Consider the following 25,156-nt stretch of genomic DNA (forward strand, 5'->3'; position numbering starts at 1 on the left):
GCAGCTCCCACTGTGGGAGGTCCACCAAAACTGGGGGGCTGAAATAGTGCTCGGGCAGTGATCCCCACCAGTGACCTGAACCATCTCTGTTTTGTCATTCACCTGGGGGTCAGGGGGCTGGGTGACAGGGAGGCGTTGGCTCTGGGGTGGGACTGTCACTTCCCCCCTGCCAAGCCAACAGGATCACAGCAAAGGAAACCAGCTCTGCCGGCAGGGGAAGAGTTCAGTCCAGGGCCTGGTGCATTCTGGGAGCAGAGGCGGGGCAGAGAAAGGGCAGATACGGGGCAGCTCTGAACACTGTGCGCAGAACTGCCTGTCCTGTCCCGCAGCCCCTGTTACAGGGGGCTTTTAGCCATAGTTTTAATCAGGCCAATAAATTGAAACAACCCCTGTTAAATCATTGCTCAGCCCGAGTCCTTCACTCACATTCCTTAGGGCATTGGGTGTTTCATTTCCTGCCTCCATTTCCCACAGAGACACAATTTTCTTTGCACAGATCCATGAACAGCAAAACCTCCCTGTGTCTCTGGTCTGAGGCAGGGCATTCGATTCCAGTGAAATCTTCTCTCCTGCAATGGCGATGGTCAGACAGAGGGGACGTGGCACCTGCATCCCTGCCAGGGAGATATTGGCTCGGCTCTTTCTTTCTGCTGCTGTTGTTAGTCCATGAAACATCAAGGGTGGAATGCAAGGCTGAGTTCATGCACCAGCCCCCTGAAAAAAATTCAGTGCCCCAGAGAAATCCTGCCGGCTGCTATTGGAATGATGTGCTGGAGATTTGACTAGGAAAGGGACTGTCTGAATTGTCAGAGTGGGGAATGAACAACAATCTACAGCAATGTCATTAACACAAACACACTCTAATCCTGCTCCAGCCGGAAGGGAAATGGGCAGGAATTCTCACTGTTCACACAAGGACACACTTACCCTGATGCACAGTCATGAGTCTGCTGGGGGAGCTGGTCTGAGCAAACAATTTGAAGAGACAATTCAGTGAGAACTGAATTATCGTGTAGTAAAACAATTATATATCAAGTAGTTGTGGCCGAGTGGTTAAGGCGATGGACTAGAAATCCATTGGGGTTGCCCCGCGCAGGTTCAAATCCTGCCAACTACGCAAGCACTGCACTGTTGTTATGATCACTCTAGTTTTAGTGCCTGAGCATTCACAGTGCAAACTGGAGCTAAATCTAGTTTCACTCTGTCTACACTTAAAATGCTGCTGTGGCACCTGCTATAGCACTCTGGAGTAGACAGTCAGTGGAGAGATTTTCCCATCCCTGTAATAGCTGCATTGAAAGAACAATTCTTCCTTTTCTTTAGCACTATCTAACCAGGGCTTAGGTCACTGTAACTATATGGGTGGACGGGGGGTTTCATACCCTGAGAGACGCCGCTCTGCCAGTGAAGTGCCCAGCGTACACCAGCCCTTAGATCCCTCTTGGTATTTCAATGCAGGCACTGACCTGTGAGAGGAAAACATCAGCTCACAAACACAGAGACTGAATTCCCCACATTTAATCTCGCTGCACTTTCCAGAAAGTCACAAAATTCAATTCATTCTTGCTAGGACAGAGAAAAAATAATTGACACACAGTTTTTGTCTTGGTTAAATAAAATTAAGTGTTTAATTAATATAGTAAAAATCTGTCCTGATTCCTCTAACTAACACCACAGCGTGAAAGAGGAACAGAGACAAAGCTTGTCAGTGATGACTAATTTTGCAAGTGATCTTCCCATTATTAATTTCCATGCTGCCCCCATTGGAGGTCTGGGCATCTCCAATGTCATAGCTCTGCATTCACCTTCCCCTTAGAATTGTTATCGGACATTCGCCTTTCTCTGCAGCGTGGGGCTCGGGTCACTTGCTGGAGGATTCCCTGCACCTTGAAGTCTTTAAGCCACGATTTGAGGACTTCAGTAACTCAGACATAGGTTAGGGGGTTGTTACAGGAGTGGGTGGGTGAGATTCTGTGGCCTGCGTTGTGCAGGTCGGACTAGATGATCATAATGGTCCCTTCTGACCTTAAGTCTATGAATCGATTAATCTATTCCCAAATTTGGAAAATTGTGCAGTTCAGAATGTGAATAGTGACCCGTCTCCTTCCTGCACCTGCTCTACATTGCTCCACAGCAGCTTCTCCACCTGCAGAGTCACCCCAGCACGGCAGTGCAGCCGCCCAGGGTTCAGCAGGGCCCCTGGCAAGGACAGTGGGTGCAGCTAACAGCCCAGTGTGCCTGGCCGTGAGGCAGCTGTAAAAAGCAACACCCCGGCCAGAAGTAGAGACTGAATTCCCCAACTTTAACATCATGACCCTGTGTAGAAAGCCACACGTGTCAGTTGTATTTTCACAGGGAGATGCAAAAATCAAGTGACACCAATTTTTAAGTTGAGTAAATAAAGTTGAGGAGATAGTTATTAACTTCCCAAAAATATACTAAAGATCCCTCAACATAACACCTGAAGGTGAAATATGAACAGAGACAAACCTTGTCAGCAAAGGTTCATTTCCCAAACTATCCTCAAAATGTTACTAATTCCCACCCCTCCTCCGCAGGAGCTCTGTGCAGTGTAAATGTTCTGCAGGCAGCTTCCCATTCAATGCTGTTGGGGGACATTCCCAGGCCTGGAAATGTACCAACGACAGAATTTGAAGAGCAAACCTGGCTCCCCGCACCAGGTGGGATTTGAGTGTTTTGTCTTTGTCACTTAGTCTTTGTCAATAGTACAGACGCCAGAGGCAGGACTCCAGGCTCTGCTTGAGGGATCCTGGCACAGGGCTGAGGGAGGAGAAAGGATGTTAGATTCTCACCTGACCTCTGGAGAGGAGGTAATAATTGAAGGGGGCATTTCCCACTTCTCCTCCTCAGTGTCCCGGGGCTGGAATTCTACATTCCACAGAGCCAAATGAGGGGGTGATGCCATGTGGTTAATGAAAACCAGTGCTCCAGGTGAGATTTGAACTCACAACCTCAGCATAGCTTCTCTCAGCACTGCCCTATAAGTACTGTGCACTAACCAATTGTACCACTGGAGGACCTGCTGGATAGCATTTTCTGAAACCCCCCAAGGCTGATAAAGCCAAGGCGTGACCCCCAAAACATTCTCAGTGGGGCTGGGAGCAGGTAGCGACAAGTGTTGTACTTGGTGGGGTGGATTCTTCTTAAGGGTTCCAGGCCCCATTTCACCCTTTTGTTCTTCCCTGTGTAATAACAGAGCTGGTTAAGACTCAATGGAGAGTCTTGCTGCAGCCCAACAGATCTGAAATCACTGATAACCAGCTCTAAGCATTAGTCCTGCTTTGGGACAGTGTCTCTCATGCAAGGAACTGCCCAGTCTGCGCTAGCAGTGAGGCTCCCTCACTAACAGCTGAAATCAGGGAGAGCTGTGTGAAGTGCAGGGCCCCAGGGGTGCCTGAACAGGGGGGAACAACACCCCAGGGCTTTTAAAAATGGGAGGGCTCTGCCTTGCCACTTTGTGATGACCATAAGGGCGAGTGAGGGTGGGAGGGGACGGAGAGCAGTGAGCGGGAGGAGGGGTCTTGGGGAATGAGGCAGCGTAGGAGCCTCTTGTGGGAAATATCTCCTGCCCCACTGCCAAAAGGAGCCCCTTGAGTGGGAACGGTCAGAGGCCCCACTCGGGGGCTGGCCCTGCTTTCCTACCTGCTTTTCAACTGCTGCAAAAACATCCCGAGCAGAGAAGCAGTGGGCCAAAATACTTTTAAGCAGCTGCCAAAGTAGCTCAGTTGGGAGAGTGTTAGACTGAAGATCTAAAGGTCCCTGGCTTAACCCCAGCCTTTGGCAGCTTGTTCTCTGGAAGCACAGCGGTGCCTGCACCCAAGGTGAGCAGGGCTGGCCTAGGGCAAAGCAATTTTGGGGGCCCTTTCCATTAAAAAAGTTGCAATTCTGTATTCTCATGGGGCCCCTGAGAGATGAGAGCTGTCTTTCCGAACGTGGTGGCCCTCAGGAATGGTGCCAGAGGGCTGCTGGGCAGTGGCAGGCAGGCATTGGGGATGAAAACTCCTCTGCGCAGTTGAGCAAGGGCAGTACCAGGGAAGGGGCATCTGTGAAAGTGGCCATGTGGAAGGTTGCAGGGATTTGGGGGCCCAGGAGGAGGTGCTTGCTGTTCAGTGCCTTGGAGCAGCTGGACTTGGCCATGGTGGGTGTTCAGGAAATGCACATTAACAACTCTAGGGTAGCTCAATAGGCAGAGGGTGATTGGAGGAAAGGCCTCCTGGACAGGGAAGAATGATGGGGCTGGAGTCTTGTTCTTCACATTCACGGTGCGAGTACAGAAGGTGGTGGAGCTTAGACCAGGGAGGGCATTGCTGGTGGCTTTGTGCTCTGTGGCACTGGTTACTGCTATATTAGTGTGTATGGTCCCCAGTTAAGGCATGAGAGGGAAGATCAAAGGCTCCCTTCCTCTGCACTGCATGATGTTTGTTGTTGGGGGGGATTTTAATTGTGTCAGCCGGCCTGAGCACCGCTGGTCCTGTTTTCCCAACCTTCAGAGGAAACATTTTTACAATGAGCACTACCTGGCGCAGGTCTGTAGTGAGGTCGGCTTAGAGGAGCTCACTCCAGCCACAGAGGGGGTTCACCTTTCTGCGGGGACAGACCAGGACTCGCACTGACCGGATTTATGCTCAGCTTTTGTGTCTTTAGCATGTTGCTTCTCAGATTCTTTCTTGGCCTAACTTGTTAGACTTTGACAATTAACAGGCCAGAGTTTGTGTACCTTCCTATTATCCTCCTGATTTCCAAATTTTAAGGAATGACTTTTTGCCTCTAACAGCCTCCATTACTCTGACGTTTACCTAGAGTGGCTTTCTGCTGGTCCTCCTATTGTCGTTTCTGATTTAGGGCAAACGTTTCATCTGAGCCTCTAACTGCGGTGGTTTTAAACGCTCTGCATGCTGCTTGCAGGCACCTAACACTTGTGACAGCAGCTCCTTTTAATTCCCATCTAACCATCTGTACTTATGCCGATAGGTCGACTTTAGGTCTTTAACTTTGAGCGGTAGCTGAGAAGATGTTAAATCGGGCAGAAACCCATTCGACAAACCTCTTCATTTCCTTGTTATTTCCTGACTTCTTCATTCATCGCCTTTTCCTTATTTCCTGGGTGAGGCAGCGGCCTGCCAGGGAGCTCCCTGACACCTCTGGCTGCCTGGGCTGAAGGCAAGAGGCAGGCCTAGGCATGGCCAGGGCCTCCTGTCCCGGAATGAGGCTGCAGTGCTTCCTGGTCCCCTTTTCCCACCCACACTGGCAGGCGGCTGCTGCGGGAGAACACGAGGGAGGCTCTCGGGGCGCTGGGCAGCGCTGTGTGTGTGGCTGTCAGGGGAAAGAGCCGAGGCTCCCGACTCGACCTGCCATTGACTCGCGTGGCTCTGCGCGGCCGTCAGCCAGGGCGGGCCAGGCTGCGGACGTGACTCAGGCTTGGGCCGCATGGCCGCGCTTTCCTGACGAGGCATGAGGCAGGCCAAGAGCTTTGCACAGCCTACAGGGAAGTGGGAGGGAGGCGTCTTTGAGCCGGCGTATCTCCTCCGCTTCTCCCTTGCTCCTTGGGCAGAGGCAGGAAGGGAGCGAAACGTTCCCGGCTGAAGGTTTTGCGCTCGGCCTTGAGGATTAAACCTGAGGCTCTGGCATGGCTGCTGGGAGATGCGCTTTTGCAGCGCGGCCCCCCACACTCTTGTAGGCAGCAGGTGAATCCACTGTGTCCAGGAGGGAGCCTTCAACGTGGCAAAAGGGGGACATCACGGCTCCCAGCAGACCTTGAGGAGCCCACAAGAAGCCTTCAGTGGCAGCCCTGGGGGAGCATAACCCCCCCTCCTTTCCATTAACAGCTGCACTCACTGACCCATGATACCACAGAGACACCTACCAGCAGCTGGTTTGCCAGGGCCGCTGCCCAGCACCCTGCAGCGCTTCCTGCTGGTGCCAGAGCTCACCAGGCACTAGCCTGGAGCCAGGGCCGCTAGGCGCTGCTGAAGAAAAGCCAGCAGAGGGACACAGTGGAAGCGTCCTGTGCCCAGCACACAGAGGTCGATTAATCAAAACCCTCTTCTGCCAGCACCGCGCCTCCTGCTTCTTACACTGGGCCTGCAAGCGAGGGGCCGGCTGGCACAGCACCAAGAGTCTAACCTGTGAGGCAGGAGGCGGCTGACGCCCGCAGCCTGCTGGGGAGCTCCCAGAAGTTATTAAGGGACAGAGACTCCTCAATGCCCTTAGTGACAAGGGTTTGGGGGTCACCGAGGCCAGTAAGGGGGGTCACTATATCGGCCCTATAACCCTGGTTGTCAAGTCACTGTGCAGCTTTGATCTAGAGCTCGGATCCCGACAACCGACCAGCAGCCCACAGCCTCCCCCTGGGTCTGCCCCACCTGGTTACTCCTTACAGGCCGACCTTACCCCCCTTCCAGCCCCAGATTCACCCCCTAATCATCCTACTGCCACTCAGAGCTACAGCCGTGGAGGTGCTGAAGGAGGGAGGGGTGACTCCAGGGTGGGGTTCTTCTCTAAAGATGGCTGGCAGAAAGGTGGTGCTCAGCTCTGTCAGCGACCTGCCCAGTTGCCTCGCTGCCAGGGGGTGCAGACATTTCTGTAAGGCCATTAAATGGAGTATTTGGCTTCTGAGTGAATGTGAGAAATGTGCAATCCTGAGAGGAAATTTCCACCCCTTTCTTCAGGGCCCCAGTGGCCTAATGGACAAGGCATTGGCTTCCTAAGCCAGAGATTGTGGGTTCAAGTCCCATCTGGGGTAAAAAAATTCCTTTCTTCTTGTATATTGCAAAGAAACATGGTGTTATTTTCACCAAGGACGCTGGGAGACATTTGAACACAAAGTACTGGAGCTTGGGAACAATCCCCCAGAAACGGCATCTTCCACTTGACAAATGCTTTCTAGACCCATCAGTAGCAAACACTTAATACTAGTGTTTGTCTGAGAATAGAAGGAAGGGGAGTGTTTACTCCGACACCTCAGTGAGTGAAACAGACAGAAAAAGCAAGACTGTTCTGAAAGAGAATGGATTTGTCTGGAGACAAAGCAGACCCTGAGAATGAGCAACAGTGCGAAAAGAGGTTCAAATGTGTGTTAGGTGTCAGTTAGATTGGTCTGGCAAATGTCAAGAATATACCAATGCTCGTAGACTGATGCAGACACTGGCTGTTTCTGATGTTTTACTGAGAGTTTGTTAGCCAAATAGGCTCGTTCCCCCTGGAGCGTTCCCAATTACCCCAAGGAGGCACGGAAAGACAGGGGACGATTACCAGATTCTTTATTCGGTCAGCTGATCGGGTGTCCCTCTCGGCTCGCGCCTGAGAAAGGAGCACACTATATAAGCATAAGACATGTTCTTTTATACCTATGAACAAACAATGTAGCGTGTCAAATTCTGCTAACCTATGCATTCTCTAATTCTGCTAACCTATGCATTCTTTAAATTTGTGTCTGGTAGAAATTAGGGGCCATCTATTCGCCTCCCCCTTTCCCTCACATACATCCTCTCCCATGGGTAGGCACATCTGTTTAACTCATTCCCTTTTTAGGTATACATCATATATATCCTGTGTCCATGTAACTTTAGACATGGATAGCGACTAGAAAAACAAGCGGGGAAAATGACAAATGCCTGAGCATATATTTGGCTTAAGCATATATCTGGCCCTTTTGTCTAACAATTCCCCCCTAAAAAGCAATTTGAGAGCCTTACGGCCCCCAGTCCTCAGCTTTTACTGGGTGATACATAGCCATCATTCGTTGATGTATCATTCGATTCACCACTCGTCGGACCAAGGTAATTACACAGGGAGCGAAGCAAGCTAGGGTTAATAGGGTTGTAATAAAAAGCACAAAGAGAAGAAAACCTTCTCGCAGCCATCCTAGTTGCGGCAACCAGGACGTAAACCAATCCGTATTCCACCCACCCCAGGTTTGGACCGGGACGTGGGCTAACTTCCTCAATTCCTTTGTTATTTGCTTTACTGCTTTTCCATTATCATCTATTTGTAAGCAGCAATTAGACTCATTTAACTTTGCACAGATTCCTCCTTCCTCTGCCAACAAATAATCAAGAGCTAGATGGTGCTGATAGATCACATTTCTCATCTGAGTGGACTGATCGGCTAAGAGATCAAGGGCCTCAGCCGTCTGATTAGTTATTATTTCCAAGATAGCTTGCAGCCTGATTATCCGATTTAAGTTGTAAATGGGCTCTCTTGCCCCTGCGATCCATTCATTTGGATTCCATGTAGCTGGCCCATAATGTTTTATAATTCTCTCAGGGGGCCATTCCTGAGCTCCCCACGTTTGGGAGCTTCCAACGGTCAATGAGGAATCCACAGACCGCCTCTCCCTAATCAGATCATCGTACACCTTGACTCCCAATTTGCCTCCTTGTACCTGGGGTAGTAGGAAGAACAAGGGCCTAATGTAGCCAACGTAACATATTCCTGACCAATTTGGGGGCAGTCTTCGATAAGCATATTGCCCACATATCCAATAGTGACCCTTTAGGGCCCAATTTCCTTTTGCAAAGGGGCCCTCCCAAGTCTCGGGGTAGTCCTCGGGGCCCGGCTCTTCGTAGTATAAAGAGTTACCCATCTCTAGGGGACCCCCTAGTACGATGGACGTACCTTCGGGATTGCAATATTCACATTTCCACGCCCCAGCCCCTTCCCTCCAACCACAATTACAACCGAATTTAGGGCTATTGGTTGTAGACCAGAAATGGTTGAAATGGGTTACCCGAGTTCCATTAGAGTGTTGCCATGCCCACTGGTACCAGCGTACCACATGGTCCTTACTGATGGTGTTGTCGCGCTGGCAACTTATAAAGAGGGCATCAAAGAACCCATCTAGTCCTACGGCCTTACAACCCTCGCCAGTATGCTGTTGGTAGGAACATTGTACCCAGCTATGATTAGTGAGTTGTACGTGGGTGTCGTTCCATCGCCCTTGATATTTAGAACAGTCATACGTATGGCAACTAGGGTGATCGTGGCAGTCAAACCCTAGAGACAGGGTCCAATCACATCGGCTTTCACCCACAGACACTCCTTCTTGTCGAGTCCGATTGAGACAAAGGATCCCTACTCCAGAAGAATAGAGGCGCCAAGGACTGCTATCCTCAGTCCAATGTCCCGTTCCATCATGGACTATACTCAGGTTACTAATCCACCATTTAGCTTGTACTGGCTGGGCTACCCAAGGCCACTCATTCCAATCCCCTGGACCCCCACAAACCCAGCAGCTGCTAAGATTAAAGGAATTAGCTATTGTCTCCCCTAGTTGCACAAACCTATTCTCCCAATCAGAATAACAGTGCGAATATACAAACAATAGTATTAATAGTAAATGCATCATCGTTTTCTCTTAAACAATCCTTTTAGTCCGTCTAGTCCTTGATATTCCCAGACGGTGTCTTCGCCCGTGCCACCCCGGGCCTCGGGCAGGGGCGGACAGAGGGCTGATGTCCTCTTCTGTTGAGTCGGCTTCCAGGTTCGGGTTCAGGAACCGCTTAACCCGTGTGTGGTGTGTCCATTTGTCGCTCCCGAGGACTTTAACCGCGGCTTGGCTGATGAGCGAAACAGTGTGTGGACCGTCCCACCTCGGCGTGAGAGGGTCGCGCTTCCACTTTTTGATAAGGACCTGGTCACCGATCCGGAATGGATGCACGGTCTGGTCCAAGGGAAGGGCCTGGAAAGGCGCCGCGTATCGATGCAGCTGTAACAAAACAGATTGCAACCCGGAAACCTGTTTCCATAGTAAGTCATTTCCCACTTCCCAGGTTACGTCCTCCCGGAACCCTGGGATAAGTACTCGGGGAGGAAATCCAAAGACCAGCTCAAAGGGTGAAAGTTTAAGACCCTTTCGCGGGGCCCTCCGAATGCGGGTGAGGGCGAGTGGCAAAGCATCGAGCCACTTTAAGTTAGATTCTGTGCATATTTTAGTAAGAGTATCCTTGAGAGTTCTATTCATCCTTTCTACTTAAGAACATAAGAACATAAGAAAGGCCGTACCGGGTCAGACCAAAGGTCCATCTAGCCCAGTATCTGTCTACCGACAGTGGCCAATGCCAGGTGCCCCTGAGGGAGTGAACCTAACAGGCAATGATCAAGTGATCTCTCTCCTGCCATCCATCTCCATCCTCTGACGAACAGAGGCTAGGGACACCATTCTTACCCATCCTGGCTAATAGCCATTTATGGACTTAGCCACCATGAATTTATCCAGTCCCCTTTTAAACATTGTTATAGTCCTAGCCTTCACAACCTCCTCAGGTAAGGAGTTCCACAAGTTGACTGTGCGCTGCGTGAAGAAGAACTTCCTTTTATTTGTTTTAAACCTGCTGCCTATTAATTTCATTTGGTGACCCCTAGTTCTTGTATTATGGGAATAAGTAAATAACTTTTCCTTATCCACTTTCTCAACATCACTCATGATTTTATATACCTCTATCATGTCCCCCCTTAGTCTCCTCTTTTCCAAACTGAAGAGTCCTAGCCTCTTTAATCTTTCCTCATATGGGACCCTCTCTAAACCCCTAATCATTTTAGTTGCTCTTTTCTGAACCTTTTCTAGTGCTAGAATATCTTTTTTGAGGTGAGGAGACCACATCTGTACACAGTATTCGAGATGTGGGCGTACCATGGATTTATATACTTGACCCGAGCTCTGCGGCCTCCAGGGTGTATGTAGTTTCCATTGTATGCCGAGAGCCTGGGACACCTGCTGGACCACTTGTGAAACAAAGTGGCTTCCCCTATCAGATTCAATTACCTCGGGGAGATGGAAGCGAGGGAGTATCTCCTGTAACAGGGCTTTGGTGACAGCCCGGGCCTGACAATGCCGGCTGGGGTAACATTCCACCCATCCGGTAAGTTGATCGACAAAAACAAGCAGGTATTTATAGCCCCTGCAAGGGGGCACCTCAGCGAAGTCCACTTGCCACCTTTGAAAAGGGAACATAGCCCATGGTCGGCCTCCCATCGGGGCAGGAGGGCCACATCCCTTCTGGTTTGTTTGCTGACAGATGGCACAATTACTAACAATTCTTTGGGCTTCCATGTGCATACCTAGTCCCTTCAGGGATCTGGCGGCCAAATCAACCATTGCCCCAGACCCCAAATGTCCCTCTTTATGCAAGAGCCGGAAGATTTCCTGGAGTACTGGCCTGGGGACAAAAACCTCTCCCCCAGGCAGTCTCCACCCTCCAGAGGAAACCTGCCGGCCTCCCGCAGCCTGGGCTTGACCTATCTCCTCGGCCGTGTATTGGGGAGGAGGGGTTTTAGCCTCGGTATCCTGAACCATGAGAAGCCATAAGGCCCCGTCTCGGGCGGCCTCCTTCGCGGCCCGATCAGCTAGCTGGTTATACCTCCGCTGTTCGGCCTCTGGGGCTTTCCCATGGGCACGCACATGTATCACGGCAACCCGGAGAGGGAGCATTAGGGCCTCGAGCAACGTTTTAATGAGGCTCCCATGTGCAATCTTTTGGCCTGAGGCCGTAATGAATCCTCTTTCTCTCCACAGGGTCCCATGTGCATGCACTACCATGTAGGCATACCGACTGTCAGTATACAAGTTAAGGGTTTTCCCCGCTCCCAAGCGGAGAGCCTCAATGAGAGCCACTAGTTCCGCTGCCTGAGCAGATAAGTTGGGGCTGAGTTTAAATTTGTGTATCCCGTTATCCTTAATCACCACTGCCGCCCCAGTAAATCGCTTGCCATTTACCACATAACTAGACCCATCGACATATCCCTCAACATCGGGGTTGGGCCAGGGCAGGTCTGAGAGATCAGATCGGGGTTTGGTCTCTTGTTGTAAGACTTCAATACAGTCATGAATAGGACCGGCCTCAGGGGAGGCCTGGGGATCGGGCAGTAGGGTGGCTGGGTTAAGGGAGCTGACTGTCTTAAAGGTCAGATTGGGGGCCAACAGGAGCCCCACCTCATATCTAGTATGTCGACTGGGGTTTAGATGCTTTTCCCCCGCACCAGTTCCCAGTATTTGAGGCACCCCGTGGGGGACCACAACCTCAGTATCTCCACCCAGGGTTAATTATTCGGCTTCCTGAACGAGGAGGGCGGTCGCTGCCACGGCCCGCAAACAGGCAGGCCATCCCTTGGCGACGGGGTCCAAGACTTTTGAATAGTACCCAATGGGTCGCCAGGTTGGCCCTGACCTCTGGCACAGGACTCCAGCTGCCACCCCTCCCCTTTCATGAACGTATAGGGTGAATGGCTTTCGGGAATCTGGGAGGGCTAGAACTGGAGGCTGAACCAAGGCTTCTTTAAGCTCTCGAAATGCTTTTTCCATTTCCTTGGTCCATATCCAGTGAAGCAAACCTTCCTTAGTCAGGGACTCATATAATGGTTTGGCTTTTCCCCCATAGTCAGGGATCCAAAGCCGACAAAAGCCAGTCAGTCCCAGAAATGCCCTTAATTCTCGGGGATTCCGGGGCTGAGGGCTATCAAGTATAACCTGGATCCTTTCTTTCCCCAAACTGCGACTCCCTTGGCAGAGGTGATACCCAAGGAAGGTAACCTGCTGCTTAACCAATTGAGCTTTCTCCTTTGAAACTTTATATCCTTGTTCCCCAAGGTAATTAAGGAGCTCTACAGTGTGCTCCTTGCAGGCTGCTCCCGTCTCAGTACTTAAGAGCAGATCATCACAATACTGGACTATGTTACATGCAGGGTGGTTAGCTAGGAATGGGGCCAGATCCCTTTTTAGCTGGCTGCCAAAAATCTCAGGCGCGCAGGTAAGCCCCTGTGGGACAACGGTCCAGAGATATTGGGCCTTGTAGTGGGTGTCCGGATCCTCCCATTCAAAAGCAAACAACTTTTGAGATTCTAAATCAAGGGGAATGGAAAAGAAGGCGTCTTTTAAATCTATTACCGAGAACCAGCCGTGGTTTTTGGGTACTTGACCTAAAATCGTATGGGGATTTGGGACAACTGGGTAGGGGGCTTCTATTAGTTTGTTAATCTGTCTCAGGTCCTGGACCAATCGATACTGTCCATTAGGCTTAGGCACTCCCATTATCGGAGTATTGTATGGGGATGTGCCTTCCCTTAGCCATCCACACTGCAGGAATTTTTGAATCAGAGGTTTCAGCCCGATCCGAATGGTTAACTTAAGGGGGTATTGTCGAATTCGGGCCGGGCTACTTCCCGCCTTAAGGGAGATATGGACTGGGGTAGCATTCTTAGCTCGGGCAGCCCCTCCTCCCTCCGCCCAAACTTCAGCGTTAACCCCTGGCAGCTGGCTCTCGCCACTCTCCTGACATTCCGAGGAGTGATTTCCAGCACTTATGAGAGCCATCTGGTAGTTAGAGGTTTGTTGTTTCGGGATTCTAACTTCCATTTTCCCGTTCTCGAACGAGATCTCCGCCTGTAATTTAGTGAGGATGTCTCGTCCGAGCAATGCTATGGGGCAAGAGGGACTGCAAACAAACTGGTGAGAGATTTGTTGATCCCCGACTTTTACTAGGAGAGGGAGAGTTTTTTCCAAAACTGTGATCTGCCCCTCAATCCCTTGAACAATTGCACTTCCCTGTGTTCTACCCCGGGGAGCCTTATTGAGGGGGAGTAGACTAAGGGTAGCCCCAGTATCGATTAGGGCTTCAATTGGGCGGCCCCCCTCCACTTTAATTTTTACCGTGGGATCCAAGCTGGCAGCTTGTGCTGCCAGGAGGGGCCGCTGGGTCCCCCGGCCCCCCTATGGGGAAGATCTCTCTCCCGAAAGTCCTGTACCGTTGTAGTAAACGGGGGAGGGAAAAACCCTGTCCGTGCACTCTTTTCCTTTGGCATGTCGCCGGGGGCATTCGTTTTTCCAATGTCCCTCCTCCTTACAGATAGCACATTGATTTCGCCCTAAACGGGGACCCTTTCCCCTACTCTTACTCGGTGGCCCTGGTCGTCCTTTAGCCTTGCCCCCCTTCTCCTCATTTCCCTCCCTTAGGGCCAGTGCCAAAATGCGGGCCCCTTTCTTTCGTTCCTCATCGTCTCTGCGATCATAAACCTTCATTGCAATCTCTAAAAGCTCCCTTATATTTTTACCCGATGCCCCCTCCAATTTTTGCAACTTTTTCCTGATGTCCTCATAAGATTGTCCAATGAAGAGGGGAATCAACACCTGCTTTCCATTGGCACTGTCCGGATCAAGGTCTGTGTATTTCTTACAAGTGTTACACAGACGTTCATAAAAGGCAACTGGATTCTCACTCTTTTCCTGTCGAACATTATACAGCTTAGCCCAATTTGGTGTTTTTCTAATACAGCGCTTCATGCCCTGTACTATAGCGGCGGCATAGTTGCGGTGCTTATCTAAGTCATTGCTACCATGCCCCCAGTCAGGAGGGCTTTCTGGCAATAGTTCTGCCAGCTTGGCTGGATTTTTTTCAGTCTCTTCTAGCTGTTCACGGGCTTTTAAGAGGACTAAACGCCTTTCTTCGGCAGTGAGTAGGGTATTTAGAGCTACTCTCATATCGCCCCAGGTAGGATTATGGGCCGAGATCAAGGTCTCGAATACTGCCGTTAGCGGGGCTGGATCCTCCGAAAACGGGGGATTCTGGTGCTTCCAATTATATAAATCACTGCTAGTGAAGGGGACATAAAGCATAGTAAGTTGACCGTTTGAGGTCAAAGTCTCCCTTAAGGGCATCGTGTACGAGCGAGTAAGGGTTACTTGAGTGTCCCCAGGTGTATAATTGGGTGCCATTTTCCACACCTTCTTTTTGGGGGTTCTTGTGGGACTGGGGTGAACCGTCACCTCGCTCTCGGGGTTATAGTCGGGAGCCGAGCTCCCGTCCCTCTGGATTTCCCCAGAGTCAGCTTCACTCTTAGTCCTGCTCCTAAGGCGGCTGGCAATCGGGGAGAACCCTTGATCAGTGAGGTCCTGAGCGCTAGTACCCTCTCCCGTGCTTAGGGAATTACTCGCAGGGGAGGGGGGGCTATCTGCTATGACCGGAAGGCCAGGATACAAAGGGGGAGGAGGCATAAAATCAGGGGCAGAAGGAATTATAGTTGGCGGACAAGATTTCTTAACAGGGGGACCAGGCTTTCTAACGGGGGCACGGGCCATCAGAGTTTTAAGAGTTCGTGTTTTACATTTTTGCAACCATGGGGGAGGGTCGGCCACGAGGTCCTGCCAAATATCTATATAAGGATATTGATCCCAATTGCCTTTTCGGGTTACAGTGCTATGCACAGCTTGTACGATTTCTGGTTTAAGTGTTCCCCCCTCGGGCCATTCCACCCCGAGTGCTGCCCATTCCAGAGTACAGAACTTTATAAGATTGTCCTTACATAATACAATGCCATAATCAGCCTGGCGTCTAAACGCTTTCCAATTATTCAGCATACACCCTAGGGGTGTCCCAGGAAAGGTGCTTTGAGAGGACCCCATTATATTTTGACCTGATCTATTAGAAAGAGGGAAAGGAGAGGAAGAGTATCATTCATTCAGATTTCCACTGGGTCATGAGGTTCGGCTGACCCCCCTTGCGATCAAGATTTTCCGGTCATCGAGTTTCCTCTCGCAGAAATCTTGGGGCGGCTAGGATTAGCTTAAGTCCCAGACCTCAGCGGCATTCACTCCTTTCATACACAGGTTTCCTAACAGTCTGCTCAAGTGATTATAACTTCGGTCTCCAATATAACATTAATAGAAAGAACAAGAATACTGTCGTTAAAAACAGGATCAACCCCTGGGGTTGTTCTAAGTCCCAGTAATTGTCCAGAACAGCCCACGGGCTGGTGGAGTTAGTCATTGGCAAGTAATTACTTAACAAGGAACATTACACATTTGACGTAACACATAGCATACTGCAGTCCACTATCCCATGCACGTGCTGCCTAGAGGGTTCCCGTGTCCAACCTACACTGCAGGGGCGCTCCTGTTAGGCATCATACATCGAACCCGACAGGCAAACGCACTTACCGCCTGGAGTGGCCGCGTCCGGCCGTTGGACTCCCCTCTGCTTCGTCCGCCCTGCTTCCGTGACCTGTGGAGTTCTCTATAGAGGGGGCGCAGCCGTCCCGGCCGATTGAGGCGACCTGGAGCTCGAGCAAACCACAGCCCGAGGTGGCCACTCTCCTAGGTCGTCCTCGGCCGCCGGTCAAACGTCCCCTACAGGGAGAGAACTCCTGGCTGGCTCGCCATTTGTTAGCCAAATAGGCTCGTTCCCCCTGGAGCGTTCCCAATTACCCCAAGGAGGCACGGAAAGACAGGGGACGATTACCAGATTCTTTATTCGGTCAGCTGATCGGGTGTCCCTCTCGGCTCGCGCCTGAGAAAGGAGCACACTATATAAGCATAAGACATGTTCTTTTATACCTATGAACAAACAATGTACCGTGTCAAATTCTGCTAACCTATGCATTCTCTAATTCTGCTAACCTATGCATTCTTTAAATTTGTGTCTGGTAGAAATTAGGGGCCATCTATTCGCCTCCCCCTTTCCCTCACATACATCCTCTCCCATGGGTAGGCACATCTGTTTAACTCATTCCCTTTTTAGGTATACATCATATATATCCTGTGTCCATGTAACTTTAGACATGGATAGCGACTAGAAAAACAAGCGGGGAAAATGACAAATGCCTGAGCATATATTTGGCTTAAGCATATATCTGGCCCTTTTGTCTAACAAGTTCATTGAGAAATATTTTCCTTAACTATGAAGGCACCATTCTTCTTGCTTTCGCCCTTTGAGACAACACGGCTACATGGCATGCGGCCAATGCTCACCTTCCAGTCAACTGCTAGAGAACAACACAGATAGAGATGGCAGCAGGGCAGACTGGAGCTCCATGGAGATGGTGGGACCAGGTCTCATCAATGGGGAGGTGGCCACCCCAGCATGCACAAGGCTGAGCCAGCAAGTGTGGTGTGTGCTTCACCGTGCCCCTACTCACTGGTGGAGGGAAGTTACTTAGTTCGGTTGGTCTGGCAAATTTAGGGCTTGGCTACACTTGCAGAGGTAGAGCACTGGGAGTTAAACCAGCCCTCGGACATCGCAGCAGGGAAACCGCTGTCGTGTGTTCACACTGACAGCTGCAAGCGCACTGGAGTGGCCACATTATCAGCTTTGGCAATGCCACAGAGAGCAGTGCACTGTGGTAACTATCCCAGTATGCAAGTGGCTGCACATGCTTTTCAAATGGGGGGCGGGGGTGGAGTGTGACAGGGAGTGTGTTGTGTGTACGTGGGAGGAGTGACAGTGTGTTTGGGGGGCTGAGAGTGTGTCAGCATGCTGTCTTGTGTGTTCGGACAGCAGCAACCCCCATACACACTCACAACAGCAGCATTCCACACTAATGGTTGCTTTGTCCCGGAGCAGATAAGCAGCCGACTGTCAGAAACGGAGCTTTGAAAGGGGATATCCGCATGTCTGCAGCCGATTTCAAAACAATGACCAGAGTGGGCACTTGACTTCAGGGGATTATGGGATGTTTCCTGAGGCCAATCACAGTGCAGTGATGCAACACGTCATCCACCCTGACATCCGGGCATTTCAGCCGAGGCTCAGCGAGCTTTATGCTTCTCATGGAGGTGGATTACCAGGAGCGCTCCAGCTACAGAGCCCAGGCGCTCCATGTGCCTTGCGAGTGTGGACACCTCAGGAGTTAGGGCACCCGGGGCTGCTTTAATGAGCTCTAACTTCCAATGTAGCCAAGCCCCTAGACCAGAGGTAGGCAATCTATGGCACGTGTGCCGAAGGTGGCATGTGAGCTGATTTTCAGTGGCACTCACACTGCCCAGGTCCTGGCCACCAGTCTGGAGGACTCTGCATTTTACTTTAATTTTAAATTAAGCTTCTTAAACATTTTAAAAACCTTATTTTCTTTACATACAACAATAGTTTAGTATCAGAGGGGTAGCCGTGTTAGTCTGGTTCTGTAAAAGCAGTTATATATTATAGACTTATAGAAAGAGACCTTCTAAAAATGTTAAAATGTATGACTGGCACACAAAACCTTAAATTAGAGTGAATAAATGAAGACTCGGCACAGCACTTCAAAAAGGTTGCTGACTCCTGCCCTAGACTATGTCACTTGTGTGACTTACTTGTGCTATTGTAATAAACACAATAGACGTGCAATGGTCAGAAATTGCACCAGCATAGAAATATATTGAAGGGAAACCCTAAGGAAATTAAGAGTTTAAATTATCCTCCACATGTCCCGCATCCCACTATAATGAATCCAACCCACAGGTCACATGGGCAGAAATATCAGTGTCAGGATGCTACATTGTTAGCACAGTAAATGAAGCTGCAAAATAAATGATGTTTAAATGACCTCACTCTATTTTTTACAATTCGGTATTAAGAGGTAATAGATACAGATGGACACCAGGCAGGGTCGTTTGGAGGATGAAGCCTTTATGCTTCTATCGCCCACCACTGTCAAGTTTTAGCCAATTAGGACAAGTCAGCAAATAAGAACAACCTCAGGGATCAGTAACTGCTGCAGGTAGCAAAGTCCTACAGGGAGCAGTTTCTGGCACGACACCTGCCCAGCTCTGCTCCCCGGCTCTTCTCGGGCTCCTGCTCTCTCCTTAGCTCTGCCCCACTCTGGCCCAGGCAGTTCCAGCTCCCACGGAGGATGGGACCCCCTGGCCTGGTGACTCCCCCATTACACTGCCTGGCCTGTCAGTGCGGCTAACTTGGAGCTTTGGCCTCTCCCCATTGCCCAGGGGTCTGTCAGTCTCAGGGTCCTGATTTCCCATTGGCCCTTCCCCCTTCTATTGGTGCTGGGAACTAGCCAACCAAACCTGCACTAAGTTTTAGTAAGGGGCCAACAGTCCCTTACTCAAGCCGGCCCCGTGAGAGTCACCGATGTGCAGAGAAGGCAACACAAGCTGGTCCCATGGTGTAATGGGCAGCACTCAGGACTCTGAATCTTGCAGTCTGAGTTCAAATCTCAGTGAGACCTTGTGTTGGTTTGTGGTAAAGCCCTGGAGCTCCCAGTGCTCAACTTTCTTGTCTCCAGCTATGCAAGAGCCAGTCTCCCCCCTCCTGTTGGGTGACTCTCACCTCCTAGAACCAGGCTCTGGGTGGGACTGCTGCAGTGGATCAGGGCTCTAGAACTGGCTACTGATGCCTGAGGGTTGGGATTCTCACAGCTTCACCTGATGCTTGCAAGTTTGGCACTTGCCCCTGTGCTTTTCCTCTTGCCTGCCTGGCACTTGAAGAAAGCAGTGCCAGGGCCAGGCTTCATAGGCAGGAGGGGGAAGAGTCCCAGGCTGGAGCCCAGCACCTCTCCTCCTCTGGGCACCTTTAGAGCAGAAGCAGCTGGTGCTGACAGCTCCAAGGGAAGGCTTATAAGCCGCAGGGCAAGAGGAGGGGAGAACCATGCCTATGCGTGGCCAGCAGACAGCCAGAAAGACAGTGGGCTAGCCTGCTCCCTGGCATGCTGAATCCCCAGTGAAGGCTAACAGCCACCCAGCATGTGGGGCGGCTGCTGATGCTCTGTGGCCAGCATCAGAAGACGGTAGGAAAGCAGGGCCAGGCCCCCTGATGGGGCCTCTATCTGTTCCCACTCACGGTGCTCACTTTGGCAGTGGGGCAGGAGATTTTACCCCAAGAGGCTTTTCCCCAGCTGGCGAGAAGCAGAGAAACACCCAGGCTCCCAAGGTGCTATGTAGCAACCCCCTCAAGCACAGGGACAGGCGCACACTTGGAAGAGGGAAACTGCTCCACGCACTAGCCTGGGCAGCCATCCATTTTCTTTGGCAAGTCAGGAATGGCAAAGGCGAGACTGGAAGCACCTGGGGCTCATGCCCCAGCCTCTGTGACCCCCAACCCCCAACTCCTTCCCGGGGCTCTAGCTGAAGCCAGAGCATTGGCCTGAGCGGCCAAGAAGAGGTTCCAGCCCTGAAGGGAGCAGGACTTTCAGCCCAAGGTGAGCACAACCAGGAGGGGACTCAAATCCTGAATCATCCGATCCACAGGGAGATGCCTTATCCTTTAGGCCACATGATGAGGGGGTCTAAGCTCTTCTTTGGAAAAGCCGGACACTGTGTTTCTCAGGTCATCTGCTGAGAGGGGCCGAGACTCTCTGGGCACAAGAAGTTGAGTTCCCAGCGAGATGTGAGACTTAATTCTCTGGAGCCAGGTGCAGGGCTTTGGCAGGGAGGCTCAGGCATGGGGGATTGGGGTGCAGCGGACGGACCGGCTGTCTAGGTGCGGAGATTTAGTCGCACTGAGGGAGGAAGACAAGGAGGAATCCTGCTGACAGGCAGTGGCTGTGCAGAACAAGAGGAGGGGTTGCTGGGAGGTTTTTTTGTCTCGCTTTTGCCTGCCTGCTCACTCTTGTGCTAAAAGGAGAAAACTCTGCCAGCGAGTCTGGCTAGCTCAGTTGGTTAAAGCATCAGGCTCTTAATCTAGGAGCCCAGGGTTTGAGCCACCCCTCTCTAAGCGCTCAGCTTTTAAGTTGTCTTGTGTGCCAGGAGCCAAATGATTCCTGGTGGTATCCAGAGCCACACATGGATTCCCAGAAGCCGTAGCAATTTCCTGGGAAGGCCCCTCTCGCCTGCTGAGTCCTTGGGAAGCAGGATAGAAGCCCACATCTGCAGGAGCGGGCCCAGAAAGCGCAGTCTCTGGCTGGCAAGAAGCACTGTGGGGCCAGGTGCTGAGAAAGCCGAGGGGAGAAGAGAGCGGGAGCAGCTGTGAGTGCAGAGTGCAAACCTGCCAGCTGAGGGTCACAGGTGTCTAGAGACTGTGACACCATCTGGTCCCCTGGCGTAAAGTTCAGCAGTCAGAACACTGACTAGTGCGAGCTGAGCTCAGATCTCAGGGGGACTCTGGGACCTGTTGCTTCATACCTAAGTTGGAGTTTCAAGGCCTTGTCTTGCTCTTTCAAATGATGCGGGAGCCGGTCTTTTGCCTGCTGGCTGTTGTGACTTGCGCACCAGAGGGGACGCTGGATCCAGCAGGCTGGCCTTGTCTGGAGCCCTGTAGGGAGGGATGGGAGCTGGCTTTACTCTGAGTCCTGCAGCTGGGCTGTAGCCAGGCACGGGAGGCCGCCCTCTTGGTTGACCTACTGGCCCAAAGCCACTTTGGCGGCGTTGGTCTTTTCCCAGGAATGCCGAAGGGCGGGCCTGCGGGGGGGGGGGGGGGGTGCAACGTCACACCCTCCTCCTGAATTTACTGCCAGAGGCTTGGACACTGTCCATGGTGGAGGCGGGACGCCTAAAATCCCTGCTTGTCTCTGGTCACACCCCCTTTCAGTACCTTTAAACTGTATGATGTCCTACATGGGTGTTCTAGCAAGGTATAGGGTTCCTGGTCCCCGGCTGCCTGAAAACATGTTGGGGTTTAGTATTGCTAACAGAGTTCAGACAGCAATATCTGTTAACGTGTAGGTGTCTTGGCATTTAGCCATCAATGTGCCTCGGTTTTCTCTCCCACACAGCAGCGTAGGCCTGTTATGCTTTTGCTGCTGTTCCAAGTTTCCAGCTTGTTTACAGGTATAAGTTGAAAAGAAACAATGCTTGTGGGACTCTTGTCACCATCCCTAGCATGTACAAAAGTTTTTTTCCCCCACAAATCAGGTATGTCCCACATATTTAAAGGGTTTACCACTAGTATTAACTCCTTGGTCTTGATGATGTAGCAAAAGACCCCCAGATTAACAGCAAATCTACGGCAGACAGGTTTTGTTCACACAATTTAGCTTGTTTAGTGTCTATTACATTTCCGAATTCCTTTGTGTACCCTCATAAGTGCTCTGATGCAGATTGTTCTGCCTCTTTGGAGAAGGTTTTAAATTCAGGCATGTGTTTGAGGTGTTGGCAAGGAAGGGTGCACTACAACCATGCCTGCCCTTGGCCCAAATCACACATTCCTTCAACGCTTGTAATGTCTTTTCCCCTCTCCCACGTATCTAACAAATCTCTCATTTCATTTACATAAGCCACATTACTGAATCCAGATCCACTCTTAAGACTCCTGAATTTAACCCTGTAGGTTTCAGGTGTAATCTGAAACTGTTTTAAAACTAGTTCCTTACATTTACCATAGTTTGTAGCATCATCAATAGGCATCTCATTCAATATGTCCATAGCTCTTCCAGTCAATTTGGCTACCAATGTGACCATTTTTTGATCACCAGGGATTTCACAGAGGTGCAGAGTCTCTCAAAGGTGATGAAATATTCAGCAACATCACTGGATTCATCATACTGTGGACATAGTCACTACCGTTTGTGGATTTTTGGGGAAGTGGAGCCAGCTGCTGGAGGGTTGTGTCTCTTCCACTCCATAACAGCCAGTCCATGCTTCTGGGCCTCAGTTTGGGTCTCTATTTCTCTGTCTCTTAACTCCAGGGCACTTTTGTGAGCAGTTCCCTCCCTGGCTGCCTCTGCTTCCATAGCCCTTCTGTGCACAGGTGCCTCTGCTTCTTTGAGCTTCAATTGAAACTCCCGGTCCTTTGCCTTCTCTTCTGCTTCCAGTCTGGCCAGCTCTAGTTAAGTAGCTGCCTCACTGGTGGTCATTTTCCTGCTTTATGTGCTGAGACACCCCCTCTGCAGTTCACTGAAACTGGGATGCACTCAGCTCAGGGGCTTCTTAGTTAACAGAGACTTTCCCAGCACCCAGTGTTCAGCCTTTCTGGGCAGCAACTTGCAACCTGTGCAGTTCCAGCTTCTTCTGCTCTTCACTCTTCATTAGTTTGCTTATTTTTCTTTCCCTATTTCCCTAACCCAAAAGAAGCAAACAGAAAATCATAAACCAGTAACCACTTTGTCTGTTCTCCAGCCACCACACCCAACTCACTACCAGTCTCTCCAAGCAATCAGCTATGAGTCTGGAGGTCAGGACTGGGATAGCAAGGGCTGCGGGTCAGGAGTGAGGGGCACCGTCAGAGCTGGAGGGAGCCCAGGGGCCTGCGAGTCGAGAGTGAGGGGCACCGTCAGAGCTGGAGGGAGCCCAGGGGGCTGCGGGTCAGGAGTTAGGGGCACCGGTAGAGCTGGAGGGAGCCCAGGAGGCACAAAAATTCAACAGCGCGGATGATTCACCACAGGAACAAGCTACCAAGGAAAGTGGTGGATTCACCATCTCCTGATGTCATTTCATGAAGACTAGATGCCTTTCTGGAATGTGTTTGCCCCAAAAGTAGCTCTTGTGTCATACAGAAGCCCTTTGATATGCAGGGGGTCAGATTAGATGCTCTAATGGTCTCTTCTGGCCATAAAGTCGACTAATTTCTGAAAAATTGGGTGTAGCATTGGGAGCAGCGTCTGAGGTTTTCCTGTCTAGCCGGCTTGCTTCCTAGAACGAACACTCCTTGAGTGGGGTGATCCACAGGGAGTAGCTCAAACCTCCAAAGTGCCTGGCCAGGGGCAGGACATTAGCCCAGCAAGGGAGGGGTGTGGCAGTGACATCACAAAGGCCTTTTCCAGGACCTCAGACTATTGGTCATAGACTATTGGTGGGGAGGTGGTGACCTCACAGAGAGATGCTGACATCAGCCAGGCAGGACAGGGGTGAGGGGCCAGGGAAACCTCAGAGACCCCTGTGGCTTTGCTTCAGCAAGTCTCCTTCTCCAGGTCACTCTTTGAGGACTGAGAGAGTATTCGGGTTCACGGACGTGAGCGCCAGGAGGAACCTCTTTTGAGTTTTCTCCTTCCCTTTTAGTGATTTTACTAGAGACCAGCCGTCCCTGTTTAGAAGGTAAGAGCCTCCTCGAGGGAAGGGGTGTCCTGGGGGCGTCACAGTTTGGATGCCGGTGCCCCCCGCCAAGGTAAGGAAGTTCCCGCCACCCTGCTCTGTGTTCACAGTGTGGGAGAGAGCAGCAGGCTCAACTGTTAGAATTTCCCAGAGCGGTGAACGGGGAGGGGCCCATGGCTCTGTAGCAGGAGTGCAGGGCAGGCGAGTTCACGGCGGGCATTGTGGGATACTGGAGGAGGCCAGTTATGGTGATATAATGAACAGCAGCGTCTACACTGACACTCTGTTACTTTAAGTTTGCTGCAAAAAGCTCTAGACCTCTCATTGAAGTTGTTTATTTTGTCACCAAACAGGGCAGTTTTGTCGCCAGACGTGGCATTGCAGTGTGTGCACCAGCCACAAGCTGCCGACCGAGGGAGCGTTGTGTGTTTTTCACACACCTGAGCAATATAATTCTGCTGAAACAACTTTGTAGTGTGGACGTGGCCAAAGATTCACTCACACACAGCTTGCAAGGAAAACATCACCTGCTCCTCTGCTTTGCAAAATCCAAACACAAGCAAAGCTTGTCAGGCCCTGGTGGCGATGGCAGGGAGTCAGGTGTGGGCAGACAGTGTGTTATAGCTACCCACAGGCACCATGGCTTAGCTGGCTAAAGCTTCTGTTTTGTAAACAGGAGATCCTGGGTTCAACTTCCAGTGGTGCCTTGTTGACTGGTTGTTGTGGCACCTGGTATTGGCTACTGTCAGAAGACAAGGTTCAGAGCTAGATGGGCCTTTGGTCTAGCCCAGTGTGGTTTTTCTTGTGGTTTAAATAACACTCACAGGCACTGATAATAGAGTTACTGAACGTTTGGGAGTTAGGAGCGGGTAGGTCAGTGGTCCAGTCCTCACACAGATGACACCCTCCCTATGGGACAGGAGCAGGTCTGAGCTCTCACCCAAATGCTCATTGTGGCTGCCAGAATCTGTGGGCAGCTTGTTTAGTTTATAGCAAAGGTTGAGTCCTGCTTTGTGCACCGTGTGTGAGAATGAAAATCCTAAACCGCCCTTTGAAATAACGAATGCAGCAGGACGTGTTATTGTCCCTGCCCCAAAGCAGACAGACCAATGGAGAAATGCCGTCGAGTCCAAGGTGATACTCCACTGCCATTTTACCTTTTTTGCTTGCTAAACTCGTTCTTATCTGCCTGGCCCAGGCTGTCCTCTGCCTCAGCTGCTGCTCCCTGCCTGCTCTAGAGTCAAACACACAGGGCCCCCAGGGGAACAGAGACTGGGACAGGGCAGCAGCCTGGGCTGGGCTGGGAAGATGCTGGGAGTTCTCGTTCCCTGAGAACTGGCCTGGCTCCTTTCTCAACAGCAAACAAATCAATTCCAGTCCCCTCCCCAGAGAAACCAGCCTGGAGCCAAGGGCAGCAGGGGATGATTCCCTCCAGTTCCCACCGAGGCAGGAGAGAACCCAGGGTGTTTCTAGCAG

The 25,156-nt window shown here is 51.1% G+C and overlaps 1 protein-coding gene and 2 non-coding genes across 3 annotated transcripts; 2 read left to right on the forward strand and 1 right to left on the reverse strand.

Annotated features, from left to right (window-relative positions):
• Positions 1–1,035: 1,035 nt before the first annotated feature.
• TRNAS-AGA lies at positions 1,036–1,117 on the forward strand. Its single transcript has one exon. It is a non-coding gene; the product is annotated as a tRNA-Ser (tRNA).
• Positions 1,118–6,690: 5,573 nt separating this feature from the next.
• TRNAR-CCU lies at positions 6,691–6,763 on the forward strand. The gene has a single exon. It is a non-coding gene; the product is annotated as a tRNA-Arg (tRNA).
• A 2,613-nt stretch (positions 6,764–9,376) lies between these two features.
• LOC120375398 lies at positions 9,377–14,293 on the reverse strand. The gene is given in 3 exon segments (XM_039496020.1): positions 9,377–9,991; positions 10,667–13,723; positions 13,787–14,293. Coding segments are annotated over 3 exon segments (4,179 nt in total).
• Positions 14,294–25,156: the final 10,863 nt, after the last annotated feature.

Source organism: Mauremys reevesii, linkage group 12 (genome assembly GCF_016161935.1).
Source record: "Mauremys reevesii isolate NIE-2019 linkage group 12, ASM1616193v1, whole genome shotgun sequence".
Lineage (NCBI taxonomy): Eukaryota > Metazoa > Chordata > Testudines > Geoemydidae > Mauremys > Mauremys reevesii.